Source organism: Scomber scombrus, chromosome 16, assembly GCF_963691925.1.
Source record: "Scomber scombrus chromosome 16, fScoSco1.1, whole genome shotgun sequence".
Classification (NCBI taxonomy): Eukaryota; Metazoa; Chordata; class Actinopteri; order Scombriformes; family Scombridae; genus Scomber; species Scomber scombrus.
The window spans coordinates 8,285,145-8,302,138 of record NC_084985.1 but is presented as its reverse complement, the minus strand read 5'-3'; the positions used below and the strand labels follow the sequence as shown (position 1 = coordinate 8,302,138).

At 38.2% G+C, this 16,994-nt stretch overlaps 2 protein-coding genes across 2 annotated transcripts in view; both read left to right on the top strand.

Annotated features, from left to right (window-relative positions):
- Positions 1–16,315, top strand: part of samd12 (sterile alpha motif domain containing 12) — a 46,666-nt gene extending 30,351 nt beyond the window's left edge. Inside the window, exons 4-7 of the mRNA XM_062436453.1 lie at positions 11,477–11,617; positions 12,474–12,476; positions 12,656–12,677; positions 16,300–16,315. Of these exons, the coding sequence (XP_062292437.1) occupies positions 11,477–11,617; positions 12,474–12,476; positions 12,656–12,677; positions 16,300–16,315 (182 nt within the window). The remainder of the gene's footprint in view (positions 1–11,476; positions 11,618–12,473; positions 12,477–12,655; positions 12,678–16,299) is intronic.
- Positions 1–16,994, top strand: part of sdc2 (syndecan 2) — a 401,227-nt gene that overhangs the window by 304,742 nt on the left and 79,491 nt on the right. The gene's annotated exons all lie outside the window — the stretch shown is intronic.

Genomic DNA, 16,994 nt, shown 5'->3' with positions numbered 1-16,994 from the left:
GAAAGTTTTTTGTTTAAGGACAGAAGTTACCACTCAAAACACTCCTCTTATCAAATCCATGCAGTATTTGTTATTACTTAAAAGAGAAATCATGTTAACTGCACTCTAGTCACTCATTTGGTTAAAAATTCTCACGAGGTCCATCGATAATTAAATGAAATTAATCTAACTTTAAAATTAAACACCTCAGTGTTACCTGACAAGCCGAGTGCATTCGGTTATAACCTGTAAATAAATTATATTTTCTCTTATTAGTTTTTCAGTGATTAAAACATTAGAAATTACCTTCTTAATGATGTTTTAACTTAATGACCTGTGTTTGTTATTAAGGTGTAATGATTTTTGCAGGATCATACAAGTTAGGAAAGAGTGAAGTGAATATTTATGCACACTCATGCGCATACAATACACAGACACACACGCTTTCCTACTGGCACAATTAGGAGATAATGACATGCGCAAAACCTGCAAGTAATCCACTTTGTCTTCACATCGAGCATTAATTAACAGAACCCAATTAAAACAGGACAAGCCACACCAATTGGGCTCACAAGGCAATTTGCATCCCAATCAATCTTTGAAATATTATGAAGATATGTTTCTGTTCCTGCACTCTGTTAGAATAAACAAGGGGGAAACAAGCGATGAATGGAATATTGTTATGGAAAACAATCATGTGTAGACAAACAAACAGTGAGTGTGAATACATTTATAAGTGCATGCAGGCCTGCATCTGAGAATATCTATTTGCTCAGCGTGCTCATCATGCACTAGCTGTGACCCTTGAAAATTGGAAATGTGTGTGTTTGTGTGTGTGCGTCTACATGAATAAGCCAGATTTTGGGTTCGCGGAGCATTGGATTCTCCAGACCGTAGCCTTTCTTTACTGTGTTTTCTGTCCAATCCATCCATAACAGAATACTCAAACCTCTTTTCGGCTGCCAGTGGTACTCAATCTTACTTGTCTTGGCAATGTAGTCATCCCTTCATAAAGTAGCAAATCAATAAACCGTCTCTATTCCAGATCATAATTCAAACAGGCATTTGTGTCCTCCCTCCTTTGACATAAAACAGCGGCGAGGGAAATGCATTTTACTGCGTATCAGGGCTGGTGCAACATTTTAACGTTGAATGACTTCAGTATGCAGCAGCTGCCTCCCTGCTAGGCTCCTGTAACCTCCGCCAAAGAAATCAATGTTTCCCATCCTCCCTCCAGCCTATACTGCCAAGAAACTCTTTGCCTCCCTCAATCTTCAGCTCCCACCCTCAACAGAGGCAGCCGTCGAATTTGACTTTAACACCCAGCTGTCATTAAAAATGCATTAAAGCATATTAAGGCATAATTAGATATTAGTCCCTAATCCATTGTAATTACAAGGACGAAATTCTTTATGTGAGAGAATAGCTCTGCACGATAAATGAGTTAAACACACAATTTCCGATACCTCAGATGTAATCAGCACAAAAGGTGTGGTGACACGGGTAATCAAAAGAAAGAGGGTGGAAGAGGAAATAAAGGGTGAGTCACTATTAAGTTATATTTTCTGTCAGAGAAGACCATTACATCAGAGTGTGGAAATTCAGAGCCTCTCTAGAGGCATACAAAGACGGGAATTAGATGCAGCTGTAGAGGCTGGCAGGATAGGTATCCAGCCATCCCGGCAGCCAGTCAGCTAATTTGGAGACACTGTAGGTTTGATAAAAAACAGAGACAGCAGTGACGTGTGAGCATACAGAGATTTCTGCTCCCACCATCCATCGGTTCGGCTGTTTGTCCTCACACAGGAATACTAGGATAAATGAATAACCAGCTTCCTAACATCCATTGATGTATGGCGTCATAAGGCGCTGTTCTGAATAATTAATAGCCTGTAATATTAGTGGTTAAATGAAGGGTGGCCTGTATCTAGCAGCTCACCCTATACGACTTCAGTTCTTTTAAAGGTCTGTGTTCAACCCCCTCTGGTTGCCGGATCCATCATCTTTCCACTTTCATCTTTCCACAAAATAACGGCAGCCCACGTCGCTCTGGCCGTGATCTCCTCGTTCACTGGAAGGTCTCACACTGGGTACAAAATGTATATTTGATGAGCTGCAGAAAAGGATGAAAGGTGACAAAGGCTATTTTAAACCAGACTCCCACGGACAGGCCTAAACAGCACTTGAGTGATGAGACAATGAATTCTACAGGCACCACAGACGGCTGTCATAAAAACACCGCTGTGTAATAGAGGAACAGGCTTACAGTAAACGAGTCAAAGGGACTAACATGGCTGCACATCAATTCACAAGCCACGAAACGGCTCCATTGGTGGCTATTGTTTTATGTCATTTCCAAAAGGGAAATCTGAACAGTTCGCTGTTGATGAGCTGTCTGGGGAGCAATATGATCCACAGACAGAAGGAATCATGGTTAATGATGCCATTGGCAAGGTGATTATATAGTGATGTGCAATATAAAAATAATTACTATTCCGCCAAATTCATGTTTTGAAAATGTCACCCTTGCTTTTCCATATGGAGAACTTGGAAATGAATCTTCAGAGATAGGTAGTGAAATGCTGTAGAGCAGCTACATGAAGAAGTGTGCTTCAGCTCATCGTACTATATACGCTTTTAGTTTAACCCAAGGAATTAGATATTACACAGGACACAATTACTTCAGGGGTTCATGTAGCTTTAATTTTATTGTTGACCACATTTGCAAGAGGTCATTTTAACAGAGTGTTTAAGCTATGGAGTCCCTTTTTAGAGAGCATCTCATGTGCTTTTCCCTGTGTGGTTCAGTTTTCAATACAAAAATTATTTAAAAGAAGAACAACGAAAATAAAATCTGGCAAAACATTAAATAAAACCGGGTAAATACATATTTAACAACCATAAACCCACATATAACATGGGAATGTACAATGTATAATAGTAAAGGACATTTATATTCCAAAATGTTTGACCAAATCCACATGGGACTTCCCATATTGCACAATTTACACAACAATATCAAAGTGGGGCTTTATGCGCTTTAACATGCAATTGAGAACACCTACATCTAACCATCCTGTTAAAAAATCGACAAATAACATAATTTAAGTATTTGTACAGGTATATTTAACAAGCTATGTGTGTATGTATACCTTCCCCATAAAACACACAGAAAGAAATTGATAATTTATCTTCCCTAGGAGAGGTTACTGGGAATCAGTTTGTCGTAATACAACTCACTATGTCTAAGGCAACATGGTCCTGATTCTTCAGGCGTAAACAAAAGCTAAGAAAAATTCTAAATGCCAACAGCACAACTGTGAAAGCCCACTTACAGCCTGCTTCACATTTTACTTAAATAATGTTACACTCAAAATAAAACAGCAAGGAACACATGTTATGTTGAGAGTGAACAGATAAAATGACTGTATTCTTCTGTTTATACTGTTCCCTTATTTTTTAAAAGACAGATTAAAAGCCTGGGACTGCCAAAAAGAGAAAAACAGACTCTTGATATACACTTCATGTCCCCAGTGTAATGATCATAGAAAGAAAATGTAGAGATCAGTCAAAGACAACCTATATTAAAACCATGCATGATGTGATCATATGAGTCATGGTAATCTCATATGGTCTCAGTCACGGTAATCATCTCACACTGTGGTGAATATGTTTCACCTGTTTTCCCCCAGTATGATTCAGCAGTGGCACTCAGGCTAAGAAAGTCTACGGCCGTGCAGTTTTATACTTTTCTTTGGCCTTTTGCAGTTCTTGTTGCTGCTCGTTACCACATAGAGCAGAGACATTAGGCTTGGTGAGTCTTTCAAATCATTGTAGGACTGCCTGCATGACAACCAACTCTATTTAAACTGCATTCAGGGCTCCAGCTACATGTTTTATGTAGGTTATATAAAGGTTGAGATGATTCATTATTTGTTGGCTTATTATTTGGGCTACGGGTGTTTTAACCTTTACATACTGTTCATATTCTGACTCAAAGTTAATCTCTACACCCAATCACATTCATAAATTCCCCATCAGTCATTAATATGTGGTTTATTAGTCCTTAATGAAAGTGTCAGAGAGCAAACAGAGTGTATTCTATTTATTATGGAAGAAAGACTTTCACAATCACTATATGTGGGTCCAGGAGAACATTTTATAGAATATGAAGAATGCAACCACTGATTTATTTTAGTTTTTTTTAATTCCTTAATAAACAGTTCTAATTTCGACAGTTGCATTTTTAAAAATGTATATCATCTGCACACAAAAAGTATTTTATTTCAATTTTTGTATATTTGGGGTCAGATCATGAAAAGCCCACCTAGAAATGTATATATAGTGTTTTTACAGCTCTCAAATGTAACAATGAGTAAAATTTGACCCTGAGCAGTATGTAAGGGTTAATGATGTTATTGTGTTGCATTATGGGAAGTGTAGGATCCAGTGTTTTTGGAGCTTGACCACTTGAACCAGAAGTTCCAAATTTATCATTTGCATTTACATTTACCAAACTTCAATAACTAATTTTGTTACAGATTTGTGTGCATCAAAGTAGGTGCAATCTTCAATGAGAGTACTTGAAGACTGCAAATTAGTAACAGGTGGCTTGTGCTACAAATAGGAGGTGTGGAGTTTGAAAGGGGTGTACATTTTTTTTAAGGCATGGAGGGTGTAGAAAAATATGTTATGAAGTTGCAATATGAGAAATATGGGATCTAGTGCTATTAGAGTGTGAATTTTGAAGTTTCTGCAGTGTTGTGCATTCTTTTTCCCCCCAATGTTCTGGAAATGCAGTACGGTATATACCGTTAATTATGACTTTCTGTGAAATGTGTTGTATGATAACATGATTGACATTGATAAAAGACTGAATTATTTCATAACCCTTCTTCTTATTTTACCAGTGAGTGCCATATTTAGCAGCAGGGACGGAAAATTAAAGTCTGGTTTGCCTGACAACATCAAGGCAGGTTGCTCCCACCTGTGAAAGGATATCATGTCTTGAAATTACATAATGACCATGGAAATCCATAGTCATGTGTGTAACTCAAGACAGCTACTTAGCTCCATAGTAAACCTTACAATGATTCTAGTAATCTATACCGATTCCACAGCGTTGGGAGTCCCAGTGAGCCGTCTACAGGTTGTTAGCAGTGGCTAACCAACAGAGGAGCTGTATAATGATCAGCAAACTGAAATAGATCAGTAGTGGTGAAATCAGCATGAGGCTACTGCTGCTGTGACAAGTGGAGGACTGAGACAGCTTATTATCTGGTGTGTATTTGTGTGTGTTCTATCTCTATTCATGCTCTCTCTATTTGGCTGAACTAGCTTCATTACAAACAATGAACCATGTTCTCTTTAGGATCATAACCTGCCTCTTCTCCTAGAGTCAGGAATAGCATCAGCACTGGATCACAGGTGCCCAGTTGCTGCAGTAGCCTTTTAGCTGCGGGGCAACAAGCAGCTCAGTGACTGAGACAATCAGTCACCATTTACTTTAAGGACTTCAAGCTGTGCCAGTGCAGAACAGGCCCAGTGCTGCTACTTTCCATAATTTGCCATCATCAGCCAGGTGAATCCAATGCTATTATTTTATTCTTGAGGGTGTTCTTATTGCATATGGCAGCCATATATATACTTACTATCCAGCATTCAACATTCAAATCACTTGTTATTCTGTTAGACAGAGTGTAGCGCAGGTTTGGAGTGCAGTTCGCCAGATGCAGCTCAGTGACATTCATCCCCAGAGGACACACATATTGGCGCACAGCTGCGCAGGAGATTTGAGAAATATGTGTGACCGGTGTGGAAGATTTACCTGAGGAGAAGTAGTCATAGAATACATTCTTTCCCCATATCGCCAGCTTCCAGCACAGCTGCCAAAACATGTCAGGGTTGAAAAGTACAATTTTTGAACTTTTATGGGAGAGGAGGGTTATTTTGCTGCCTTTGTAGTCCTGTCCTTACCCATGGCTGCACCACACACAAGCATAATTAGCGTGGCATTTTAGCCTTGCATGGAAAAATGAGATGGACTTGCAAGATCAGTGTCTGTGTGTGCATGCACGTGACAAAATACATACCATATGTGTGTGTGTTTGCACGCGGGTGTGTGTGTGTGTGTGTGTGTGTACTGATGCACTTTAAGCTCCCATTCATCAAAGCTGTGGTTGACTGTGCCAGGCTGTAGCTGTAGATTAATCTGCTTCAGCCCAACACTGCTGCTTACACACCACTCATTAATCTAATTCCCAGGGACAATGTGTTTGTGTGTACGCACATCAGTATATTTCTGTAAAATGTTCGTGTATACACGTGTGCCCATTTTTGAGTTTGTGCATTGCATCAAAATATGTACAATGTAGCTGATCGTACATTTTTCAGTATGATTCCAATATAGCTTTTGTCTCATAAAATACAGCCGGTGGAAATGAATCAGAGCTACAGGTAACTGCCAGAATCAAACAAATAGGTGAAGTAGAGAAATATTCACAGTACAGTGAAAGCAGCAGCAGCAGTTTGGATCCACTAAAGAAAGACAGGAAGACATTATTTACCTCATTCCAGGGGGACAGATAAGTGTGGTAGTCAAGAAGCTATCTGAGTAGGTAAATGGCAGTAGAGAAGCAGTGAGATAGGAGAGGAAAAGGGAGGCAAAGAGGCTTGAGAGAAAGAACAAGTCTGGGTAAAGATCCAGTATTTCAGTATGCACAGAAAGAATGTAGGTTGGTGTGAATGTAGGACACCTGTCTTTATGTACTGTTTTAAATGTTTACCTTAAAATGACCTGAAACTGGGCCAAAAAAGTTGGCATTTGAAAAAAGTGAGGTTGTGATTATAAATGAAAATACTGATATTTCTATTCTACCTTGACACTGTGGTAGAGGCTTTCATGTCACGCTGCCACTCATTGGGAAATGTCACCTCTCTGCCAGAAAGCCTAAAAAAATAAAGAGTTATTAGAGTCAGAGATGCACACAGCCACAAACTCCCTGCTTGGAGCTCAGACAGGGGGCCCTGTTTGCATGTCACTCCTCTCTTTATCACCATGGCAGCTGATAAAAGCACCACAGGGTACATCACAGGAAATAAATTAGTTTATTTAAAAAACACAAATGCCATCTTGGTACGGTCACATTGAGCTACCGTTAAGTGAAAATGCCATGCACTTAGACTAACCAAAGAAGGTTATTATTTCACCTTTTCAATGTGGGTAATAAATAAATATTGATCAGAGTTAGATAGATCACGAACTAAACCGTGTTAGAAGTGAGAGGCAGTTAGGTTTGTAGTGTTATAAACATGATGATGGAACATGATAGAAAAATAACACCATTTCCAAACATGGTGAATCAGTGTTCTCATTGGCTGAACGTGCGCATATTTGGTCAAAGGAGACCTGTGAGTCCATCACAGCCGACTAGAGATTTAAAAAATTAAACATGTTTGCAGCTGTCTGTGGTGCAGCCTTTAGCAGAAATACCTCGTAATGTCAATGCTCAATTACAGTAATCATATTATTCGTTAACTATTAGTATTTTGGTTGTTCATGGAAACACATGCTGAGTTATATTTTAAGTTGCCCAAATTTTAGAAATTTGCTCAAAACTTGCAAAACTATAGTGAGTGAGAATGGGTGAAATTAGGTGTCAGAGGATCGAGTGAAATTTGAATCCAATCAATAAGCAAAGAAGATTGTAGTGACAGGACCAAAGAACAAGAGTAATCAAAAGGGATTGAATAAATACACGTTCTTCGTTGTCTTCAAAGACAAGCCAATGATTGTGCATACATCCAGTGCCATAGCACAAGTGTATACTATGTGTTTTGGGTCAGCAAGTAAATTATTTTTTGCCATGTGTTAAAAAACAATTTACCATCATCTTTTTGTGTTGGCCTGCCAAATGAACTGAAGCAATGCTCTATCATAGCACTATAATCTTGTAGAATTAACCAATTAACCATGCTGACATAATATTTGACGCTGTCCTCCAAAAATAAAAACAACACAGTAGGTTGCGTTGTCAGCCACCCAAAAACAACCAATAGCTACTTTGTGTCACAGGTGTCTTACCAGCTGTAGTAATTATGATCATGGGCAGTGGCACAATGGAGAGAACATACTCTCACCAGCCACTTTATTAGAAACACCTGTGCAATCTAATATATAATCCAATACAACAGCTCTGCTATAAATTCTACTTTTACAAAGCGGATTCATTTTCAGTTTTTGTTGACATTGTCAGAAAGGTGATATTTCTACTTTATGTTTATTATTGAGGTCATAGTGGGTGGTGGTGTACTGGAGTGTTCCTAATGAAGTTGACGGTAAGTGTATTGACAAATTTCTTGGTTTGAAGGAGTAAGGCTGGATGGAGGCATTAAGCCAGCAGTTTACTTTGCAGCAGGAGACCGTTCTTTTCCTGTTTCCAACCACGAGTGGCACTTTTCCAATTGCGAGTATTGTAGCCATGACAACGAAGGTTGCCTAAATTTAAAGAAGTAGTAACTCTAACCCACACAACTTGGTTTTCTAACCTTAACAAAGTGATCATTTTTACTCAAATTATGATCTTTCCCTAAAACGAACCAAGTGGTTTCTGGGCCTGAACCTAACCAGACCTTAATCATTGTGGTATCACATCATTAAACTGGTTTTTTTCTTAACAAGGATTTGTAAATGTTTTGGAAAGCACAAACAAATGTTTTTTTCCTGATGATTACTGCCGGTGGCACACCCAATTAGAAAATGCTTCTCTATGTTTGGAGTGATGTTTACATGACCAAACAATGTATTTAGTAGTATAACTTTTAATATTTAGTTTGTACCACTCACTACACAGCACAGTCTTGGTCTTTTCTCATATTTTGCAATATTTTTTGAAATACATCCACTATGTTTGTACCACTTTGTTTTCCAGACACTCAACTTTTCTTCCAGCATCTCTCTGCCTCTCTTACCTCATTTATTTCCTCTTGACCAATTTCTTCCTCTGTCCTATCCTCTGCCTCCTGCACCACCTCCTCCTCCTCTCCTCGTGGCCATGCTACACTGCTCGGTGTATTAATTGTGGTTTGAAAAATTCCCAGCTGAGGCTTGGTGGGATTGTCGAAACCAATGACTCAGAACTGCAGGGCAAGAGAGTGAAAGCTTGGACTCCTTACAGAAGCTGTTCCACCCTGCTGATACTGCCGTGCTGACCTGAAGGAACACCACATTGGCATCCAAAACTGAGAACTGGCAGTTTGTCTGTAGTCATCTGCAAGTTTCTCATATTTCAGGCATACGTAACACTCCACCTGCCCACATTGGTACTCTTAGACACTTGTTCGAAGACATCAGGCCTGATTTATTAAAACCTCCACGGGAAAACATATTTAGTAAATTAAATATTCATGCTAAATGCTTTTAATGAATACTTCTGAAGCATAACTAGAAGGTTTCATTAACCTTAATGTTCTTTTTGAAGGTCCTGGAGGCCCGATTCCTCTTAAACAGCTCTGTCAACATATTTTATATTGATTTATCAACTTTTTACGTTCTCCTACTTTCATAAGAGTTGCCTATAAATGTAGATTTTTAATTGATGACTTGAGTAAGTAATAAGTATTTAAACAAAATAATCATGTTTCGTGTAGTTCTTATTTTATTTCATTTTAAATCAATTGTATCAGTTACAATCCATTTTTTTATCTTTTTAAACATGTTCTCATGTTCTCACGTTTAAAATTTGTTTTGTCTTATTATCGGTCATGTTTAAAGCACTTTGAATTGCACTCACTAACCTGTACAAAAGGTGCTCTACTAATAAAATGTGATTGAAAGGCAGGGAATTGGGGAAAAAAATATTCAAATGGAAAAAAAACTGGTTGATTTTGTAACTGTTATCAAAGCCATGATATTAACAAAACACAGGGATTAAGGAAATCATGTATACCACATTGTTTTGTAATACAAAGATTAGCAAAGATGCTGTTAACCATCTGTTATCTCCTTCAGCTCTTTTGTATCTCTTGTGTCTGTTATTTAAGATAGACATTACTGAAGCAGAGAAAAAGTGAACCTCTGTTGCCATGCCGATCTATCTTTGGTTACATGATGAGTTGCCAAATGATGGTTGCTCAATATTATAGACTCATAACAGCGTATGCTTTATGTTCACATTTTTTTTTTCCTGTCAATTTGTACATCTCCCTCTTCTCACCAACTTTCCGCCCTCCACCCTGCCTTTGATTCATTAGTCCACTTTCTCTTTCCACCTCACTAATCTTTGTCTTTGCATCTTCCTATTTAATATGCTGCTCTCACTTCTGAGCCTTCATGACTGTACTTAGCTCCCCAGTGTTTATGTAATGTGTACTTTCAGCGCCATTTTTGCATTGAAGCGCCTTAACTATGTTTGGCATTTTACCCCCATCTGGCCAAAGCGTAGAGCAAAGAGCTTCTTTTGTTAAGGTGGGACAAAATTGGACTAACACAGTCAGCTAACACGTTAGGGTACTTAGCTTTCCCAAGTACTCCCTTTTGTGCTATGGTAGCAAAGTGGTAGTGTGGGACTCAGCATGCCCTAACAATCTACATCAGATCTTCTGAAGAAGTCAGGAGGCATGAAATTATGAAGTTGGGCCTTTTTCTTTATTCTTTTTAGCAAGGACATTGAGTGAGAGTAAGTAAACCAATTTCATTTTTTGCACAAGTGAATGAAGCTTCATATTTGTTAGTTTGTGAGTGTATTCAATGATCTAAACAGACACAGAGGGGATGAAAAGAGGCGAAAGAATGTAATAGGCTAACTTCCACGGGCCTATAAGGACTGATCTTTGCCCCAGCTGTCAACCAATCAGAGCAAATTTCTGCCCCGGCAGTCATCAGGACAAAAGAGCAAAGGGAGCTGTCGGGGTCCAACATAATTCCTAGTAATTACCCTGCATTATCATCCTATCTGCTTACCATCCCACATGTAACAAAGGCACTCCTAACAAGCATTAATAATTACACCATATTCTACTTGCATTTTATCAGCAGCCCAAATCCCCTTCATAGAAACTGATTGGATGATTAAATTATGGATTTTATACAAGGATTTGCAATTAAGGAAGGAGCTGTGAGGGATTCTCGCTCAGGGGATGTACAGCCCTGATATTTATGTAATACGTGTGCCGCACTTAATAGCAGTTTGCAGACTAATTGACAGTCACATAATAGAGGAACGAGTCTTAAAACAGTTTTTATCTCAGAAACAATGTTGCAGACTTGGAAAGCTTCAACATTTTATGCTCTGTTATCAACATGAAACCCATGAATTGTGCGGCTGTGATCATCTGACCGTATTTGTTTGCTTGTGTGTTTCCTCGCTCAGTTCTTCAACTGACACAAATGCTTTATTTGTACTCTTTTAAAGTGTCTCAAGCTGTGCATATTTGATTCCCACTGGCATCCTACTTCTTATGTCCCTCAACTACAGGCTTGTTTCCTTTTTCTGTTTAGGGCGGGCTCTGATGAGATTGACAGACAGGAAGCTAGAGAGAATGGGTATCATGCAGGAAGCCCAGAGGCAGCACATCCTGCAGCAGGTCCTGCAGCTCCGTGTGCGGGAGGAAGTCAGGACCCTTCAACTTCTCACACAAGGTAAACCTTTCAGCAGAACATATTGACGCTTGTGTAAATTACTGTACATATTTCACCATAATAATGTGAATCACATACAAGATGTACTCACACAAGCTTGTAGCTCCCGGGTAAAAATTATTCACAAGGAGACTGACATCTTACATTTCGATGAATATTCAAATCATTTAGTGTGCTGCATTTATGTGCATGCCATCTGTACTCATGGAAATCACTGTATTTTTTGAGGCCTGCAGGAAATGATGAATCAAAAATGATTATGCAACGAAAAGAGTCAAACACAAATGTTCTCCTTTGATATCGTTTGGTGTAAAATGATCACAGACCAGTTTAATTGGTAAATCTGAGTGTGCAGATAGCTGATATCATGTTAAAGAACTCCACAGTTTTGAAGTCTGCTGTTACTTCTTGGTGTCATTTAGTCACAGATGAGTCGCAGATTACCTAATCTGTGGTAAACTGTAAGGTTGTCTAACATCATATTTTATGATAACTCTAAGTCTTTAGAGCATACATACTCAAGACTTCAGACTGAATAATAATTAAATCCATACCGGGAACAAAATTTAACCGAAAACTGGACCGCTTTTGTGTGACATAACCGCCAAACGCCACAGTTTGAAATGTTGTCAGTGCACCTGTTGAAAAAGTAACATGTCTTGTTGACAACTAGCATTTAAAGGAGCAGTGTGTAAAATTTGGTGGCATTCGTTACCTTAGAATGAGCCCCTTTATATCTACAAAGGGAGCGGGTCTTCTGCGATGGAGGCATCCATGTTGCCCCACTATGTTTCTACAGTAGCCCAGAATGGACAAAACAAACACTGGCTCTAGAGAGGGCCTTTCCTGCTTTTAGCGAGTTTCACAGCCACCGTAGGTTCTCCTACACGCTTGGAAGAGGAGGATGAGGGGTGGTGTATTTGGTTGTAATCTGCAGTTTCACCACTAGATGCCACTAAATCGTACATACTAGACTGGACTGAGAAATACACATTAATTTTGTTCAAGGCTAGTACGAGAGCATTTTGCTTGATATAGAATTATCCCCAAAACCACAGAGGTAAGAACCACAGAACTGATCTGAGATGAAGTCGTTATATCAAGACTCCAGCAGAATAATTGTAAAATCAAACATATTCGACAATTCATATAACGATATAAGTCATACTGCAGCAGACTCATTAATGAATATATACACCAGTGTGTCCCCCTAGCCATCACACCTCTGTATGTTCAAGTTTAAAGACTTGCTTACACAATGATGGTGCCATGTTTGCTGTTAATACCAAAATACAGTTGATGTACATAGTTCTGTAGTTTTTGTACTGAAATATCATCATGTAATGCACCGTTACTCAATCTTTGATGCAGTTGAAATGTGTTAATTATTAAGACTTGTATTTGAGTACCCTTTACCAATGCAAGGCACTCATCTCAACAAGAAGTGTAAGTGCTAGTTCACTCCAACACAAGCACAAGGATAATTAGTGTTGGCCCGTTGACAGAAGAAAAAATACTTTCATAATTTTTCAAGCAATACATTTTCAAGCAATTTATAATTTGCTAATACAACAATTTTAGTGTTCAGTCATGTCATACATCACATTTTGCACGAAGTATAAAACCAAATCACAGTAAGACAAAAGTGAACATGTATTCACAAAAACTACAATATACTCATAAAACTGGTTTGCATAAGTACCTCTATTTAGTTTTATATTGTATAAAAACAATTGAGAAGTCTGCAGTAACATTTATTTTTAATTATGCTGCATGTAATTTACATAATTAGAAATTCATACAGTACATTTATAACACATGTATTATCTGATTCAAAGCAGAACATCTTTATCAGCATTATCCTTCCTTCATCATCTTTTCCAACACACACTGTGGCACCCTGCAGTTTCTCACTTTAACCTAATTTCTTTGCTTTCTACACATTGCATTTCTCACTTTCACAAAGCATAATCTGTAGCACATTTGATAACAACAGCCAGGCACTGTTGTTTTCCATCCTCTCTTTGTTTTCTCCTTCTCATCCTGTGATTCTCAGCTTCCCATGTGTCTTCCTCAGCAATTCTAGCAGCTGCCCTCTTCCATTACTGCTACTGGCAGCGCCCCGCATCACCACTACTTCCATCAGCACCCGTCTGCCCACAGACTCTCAAATAAGGCTTTGCCGCAGGGCCCGAAAAACATATTCTAGGGATCTTTGTCACTCCACGAAATTCTTGGAAAACATTTAGAGTGTAATAAAGAAGCTTCTATCCCCTGCTGCTGTTTTGGTCCCCTAGCAGTGAAAAACCGAAAGAAAGGAGAGTGCAATGGAGAAAGATTAGCCGAGTGCTGACACTTTGCTAAGCGATACTCTCTAGCCTCCCATCCCTTTTCTTCAGCACATTTTTGTTTCATCTTCCCAGCTCTTCTACTCTTCTCTCATCCTTCTCCTCTTCTCTGTTGTTTTCGCCTCTGTATTGATGATATGGGAAGAGACAGCCCACCAGCCTCAGCAGCGTCAGGCCGCTGGCCTCAGCAGGAGGCAGCCTGTTAGTGGAGCCTGGGCCTGCAGGGAGAGAGGACAGAGGGAGAGAAAATGCCCAAATTTGGCAGATATACAGAATTTGGAAATTGAACAGAGAAGATGTAAAGGGAACCACCTTGAAAACATTATTTTAGAAAAGTGGTAACACTTTACTATTAGGTAATACAGTCATAAGTGTTAACTAACAGTTCATTAACAGTTAACCAATGTGTAATCAGTAACTAATGGTGTTCATCAATGTATATATTATTTAATAGTTTATTAAGATACTATTCTCATTAGTTAAAACAGTAATAAGAATTAGGTAACTGTGGACACTCCATAGTTTTTATGTAGAAGACCATGGAGTGTGCTTGTTCCTTTATCTTCATGTATACATTCTTTAATTTATAGCCTAACTTATAAATGATTGTGCATTTTATACTGTATAAGCATTTCTTAACCATAACTGGATCTTTGTGACCCTTATTCTAAAGTTGAACATATCCCACAAGTACACTCCATAAATGCATAAGGATGCTGAATAAGCATTACTTAACCATAATTAACCATTTAATGATGCTCTGTGTGACCCCTGTACATTTTAAACGACCCACAGCTACATCTTTCACAACATTAGTGAAACACCAATTCATCATCACCGCCATCTGTTATCAACATAAATCCCTCCAAGTTTAAAAAGATGACTTCATGCTACATGTTAAAAGACATTTTCCGATAATAGTCATGCCAGGTGCTTGTTATTTTCAACTAAAACTGAAGATTTTCCAAGAGGAGTCAACTATAAATACATGTTTTTGAGTGGAGGGGATCTCTTAAAATGTAGACCATATGTTTTACCATACAGTATATGTTCTGCACGTTTACAAAGACATTACAGTAAACTAAAAGCAATTCATTAAAATGGATGGTGTCCTTTCCCATGTACGCTGAAACAGGAGAACTGTTAAAAAAGTAAGTTACATTGTACTAAAAAAGGTTGCTTGTGATCATAACATAAACATGGTATTACACTGATTATTATTCTAGGAATAGAAACTGGGCTCAAAGAGACAACTCCCTACTGTAGCACTTGCATTCAACTTAGGCTAAGAGTAAACACGAAGGACATCAAGTTGGCAGGTTAATTACAGTTCATCGTTTCTCTCACAGTTTACAAAAACTGAAGGAAAAAAACAACCCACAAAGTAGACAGCCCATAACTAAAAATAAAATGAAATAAAATAAAATGTCCCTAGTGTTTATTTTTTTCCCTTAAATTTCTCTCTATCTGGGTAGGATAGATTGGTATGCAATGATTATTCCTTATGTGGCATCCTGTAGAATGAGATCCAAAGCAGCTGGCCAAACCGCTTTCCCTCAGGATGTTTCATCACTGGCACTGGCTCGCCATCACGTTCCAGCATAGTGTTAACCCCAAGGTACAAATCCAGGGTCATCACAAACCAATCTGCATGTACAGTACAGAATAAATCAGATGAATCATCATACAGTCTTCTTTCAAATAAGATCTCATCCAATTCCTCTAAATTCAATTTCACAAACCTATTGTCTAAGGTTTGTTCTTACTTAGTAGTATTCCACCAACATTTTACTTCATTTGGTATCAGCAAAAAATGTATTTCTCATAAAAATTAAATGCATTCTCGTCATCTCTCATATAACTCCTTTTAATCCTTTTAACAGGATCTGACAAAGCAAAATACCTTTTGCAGACATTAAACTTTGTACAAGATATTCATTCAACATTTTCATGACCACAACCAATAAAAATACATTTAGACACACAGCACACAAAGTGCTATTCAAAATAATAGCATCTTTATAAACCTTTAAATGTATACATTGATACCTTAATAAACATGAACACCATCAGTAAATGATTAATTGACAATTGGTTAAGTGTTAATTAACAGTCAGTTAATGCTTAGTATTCCATTACCTAATATTAATTCATTCACCCTTATTGGAAAGTGTTACCAGAAAATCTGATGTACATATTGTTTTGCACGATGCACAAAGTTTTTTTGTGTGTGGTTGTTTTGTGCTTTAACGTGACTATTGTTTGAAGTTTCTTGTATTTACCAGCCAGTAACGTCACATGCATTGACAGACTTTTAAAAATTGTAATAGTAAGAAAAGCAGGAAGATGAAACAGAAGTATTTTAAGTATCTTAAGCTGTCGCTTCTGAAGATTCTTTTGGCAGAGAGTGAGAAATTGGAAGGAGAAGAAATGGTTGAGTATTTCAGGGCCTAGGGCGCACTTCCTGGAGCTGTTGCTAGAGGGAAATACAGCTGTAACCAGTTGGAAACTGAGCCATACTGAGAGGGAGAAGAGAAGTGAGAAGGTGGTGGGGAGTGGTGAGGATGAGGGTGGGTGGAGGGACAGAGAGAAGGAGGAGAAATGGTGAGAAGAATGGGGGAGAGAGTAGAAAACAGATACAATAAGTGAAAAAAAGGTAGGATTAGAGAGAAGAAGAGAGAGAGAGAGACAGAGAGGTGGTGAGAAGATAGAAAAAAAAAAGAAAAGCGAGGAGTGTGAGAAAGAGAGGAGGTGAGAAAAGGAAACTGTCCCCTTTCCAAGATCTGACAGAAGACAAATACATCTCAATATCTGTAGAATATCTATATATACATGTTACTTATAATTATATCTCAAAGAAGCAATATCTATCCTAAACTCTCAAATAAACACTGGTATTCAAGCAATTGCTGAGTTTCAAATTACACCAAATAATATCTAGTCACTAATAAAGATAAAATGCTTTTAATAATGACATTACTTGAAATAATGGCTTACACTGTATATTCAGCAAAATCTACATTTACCAC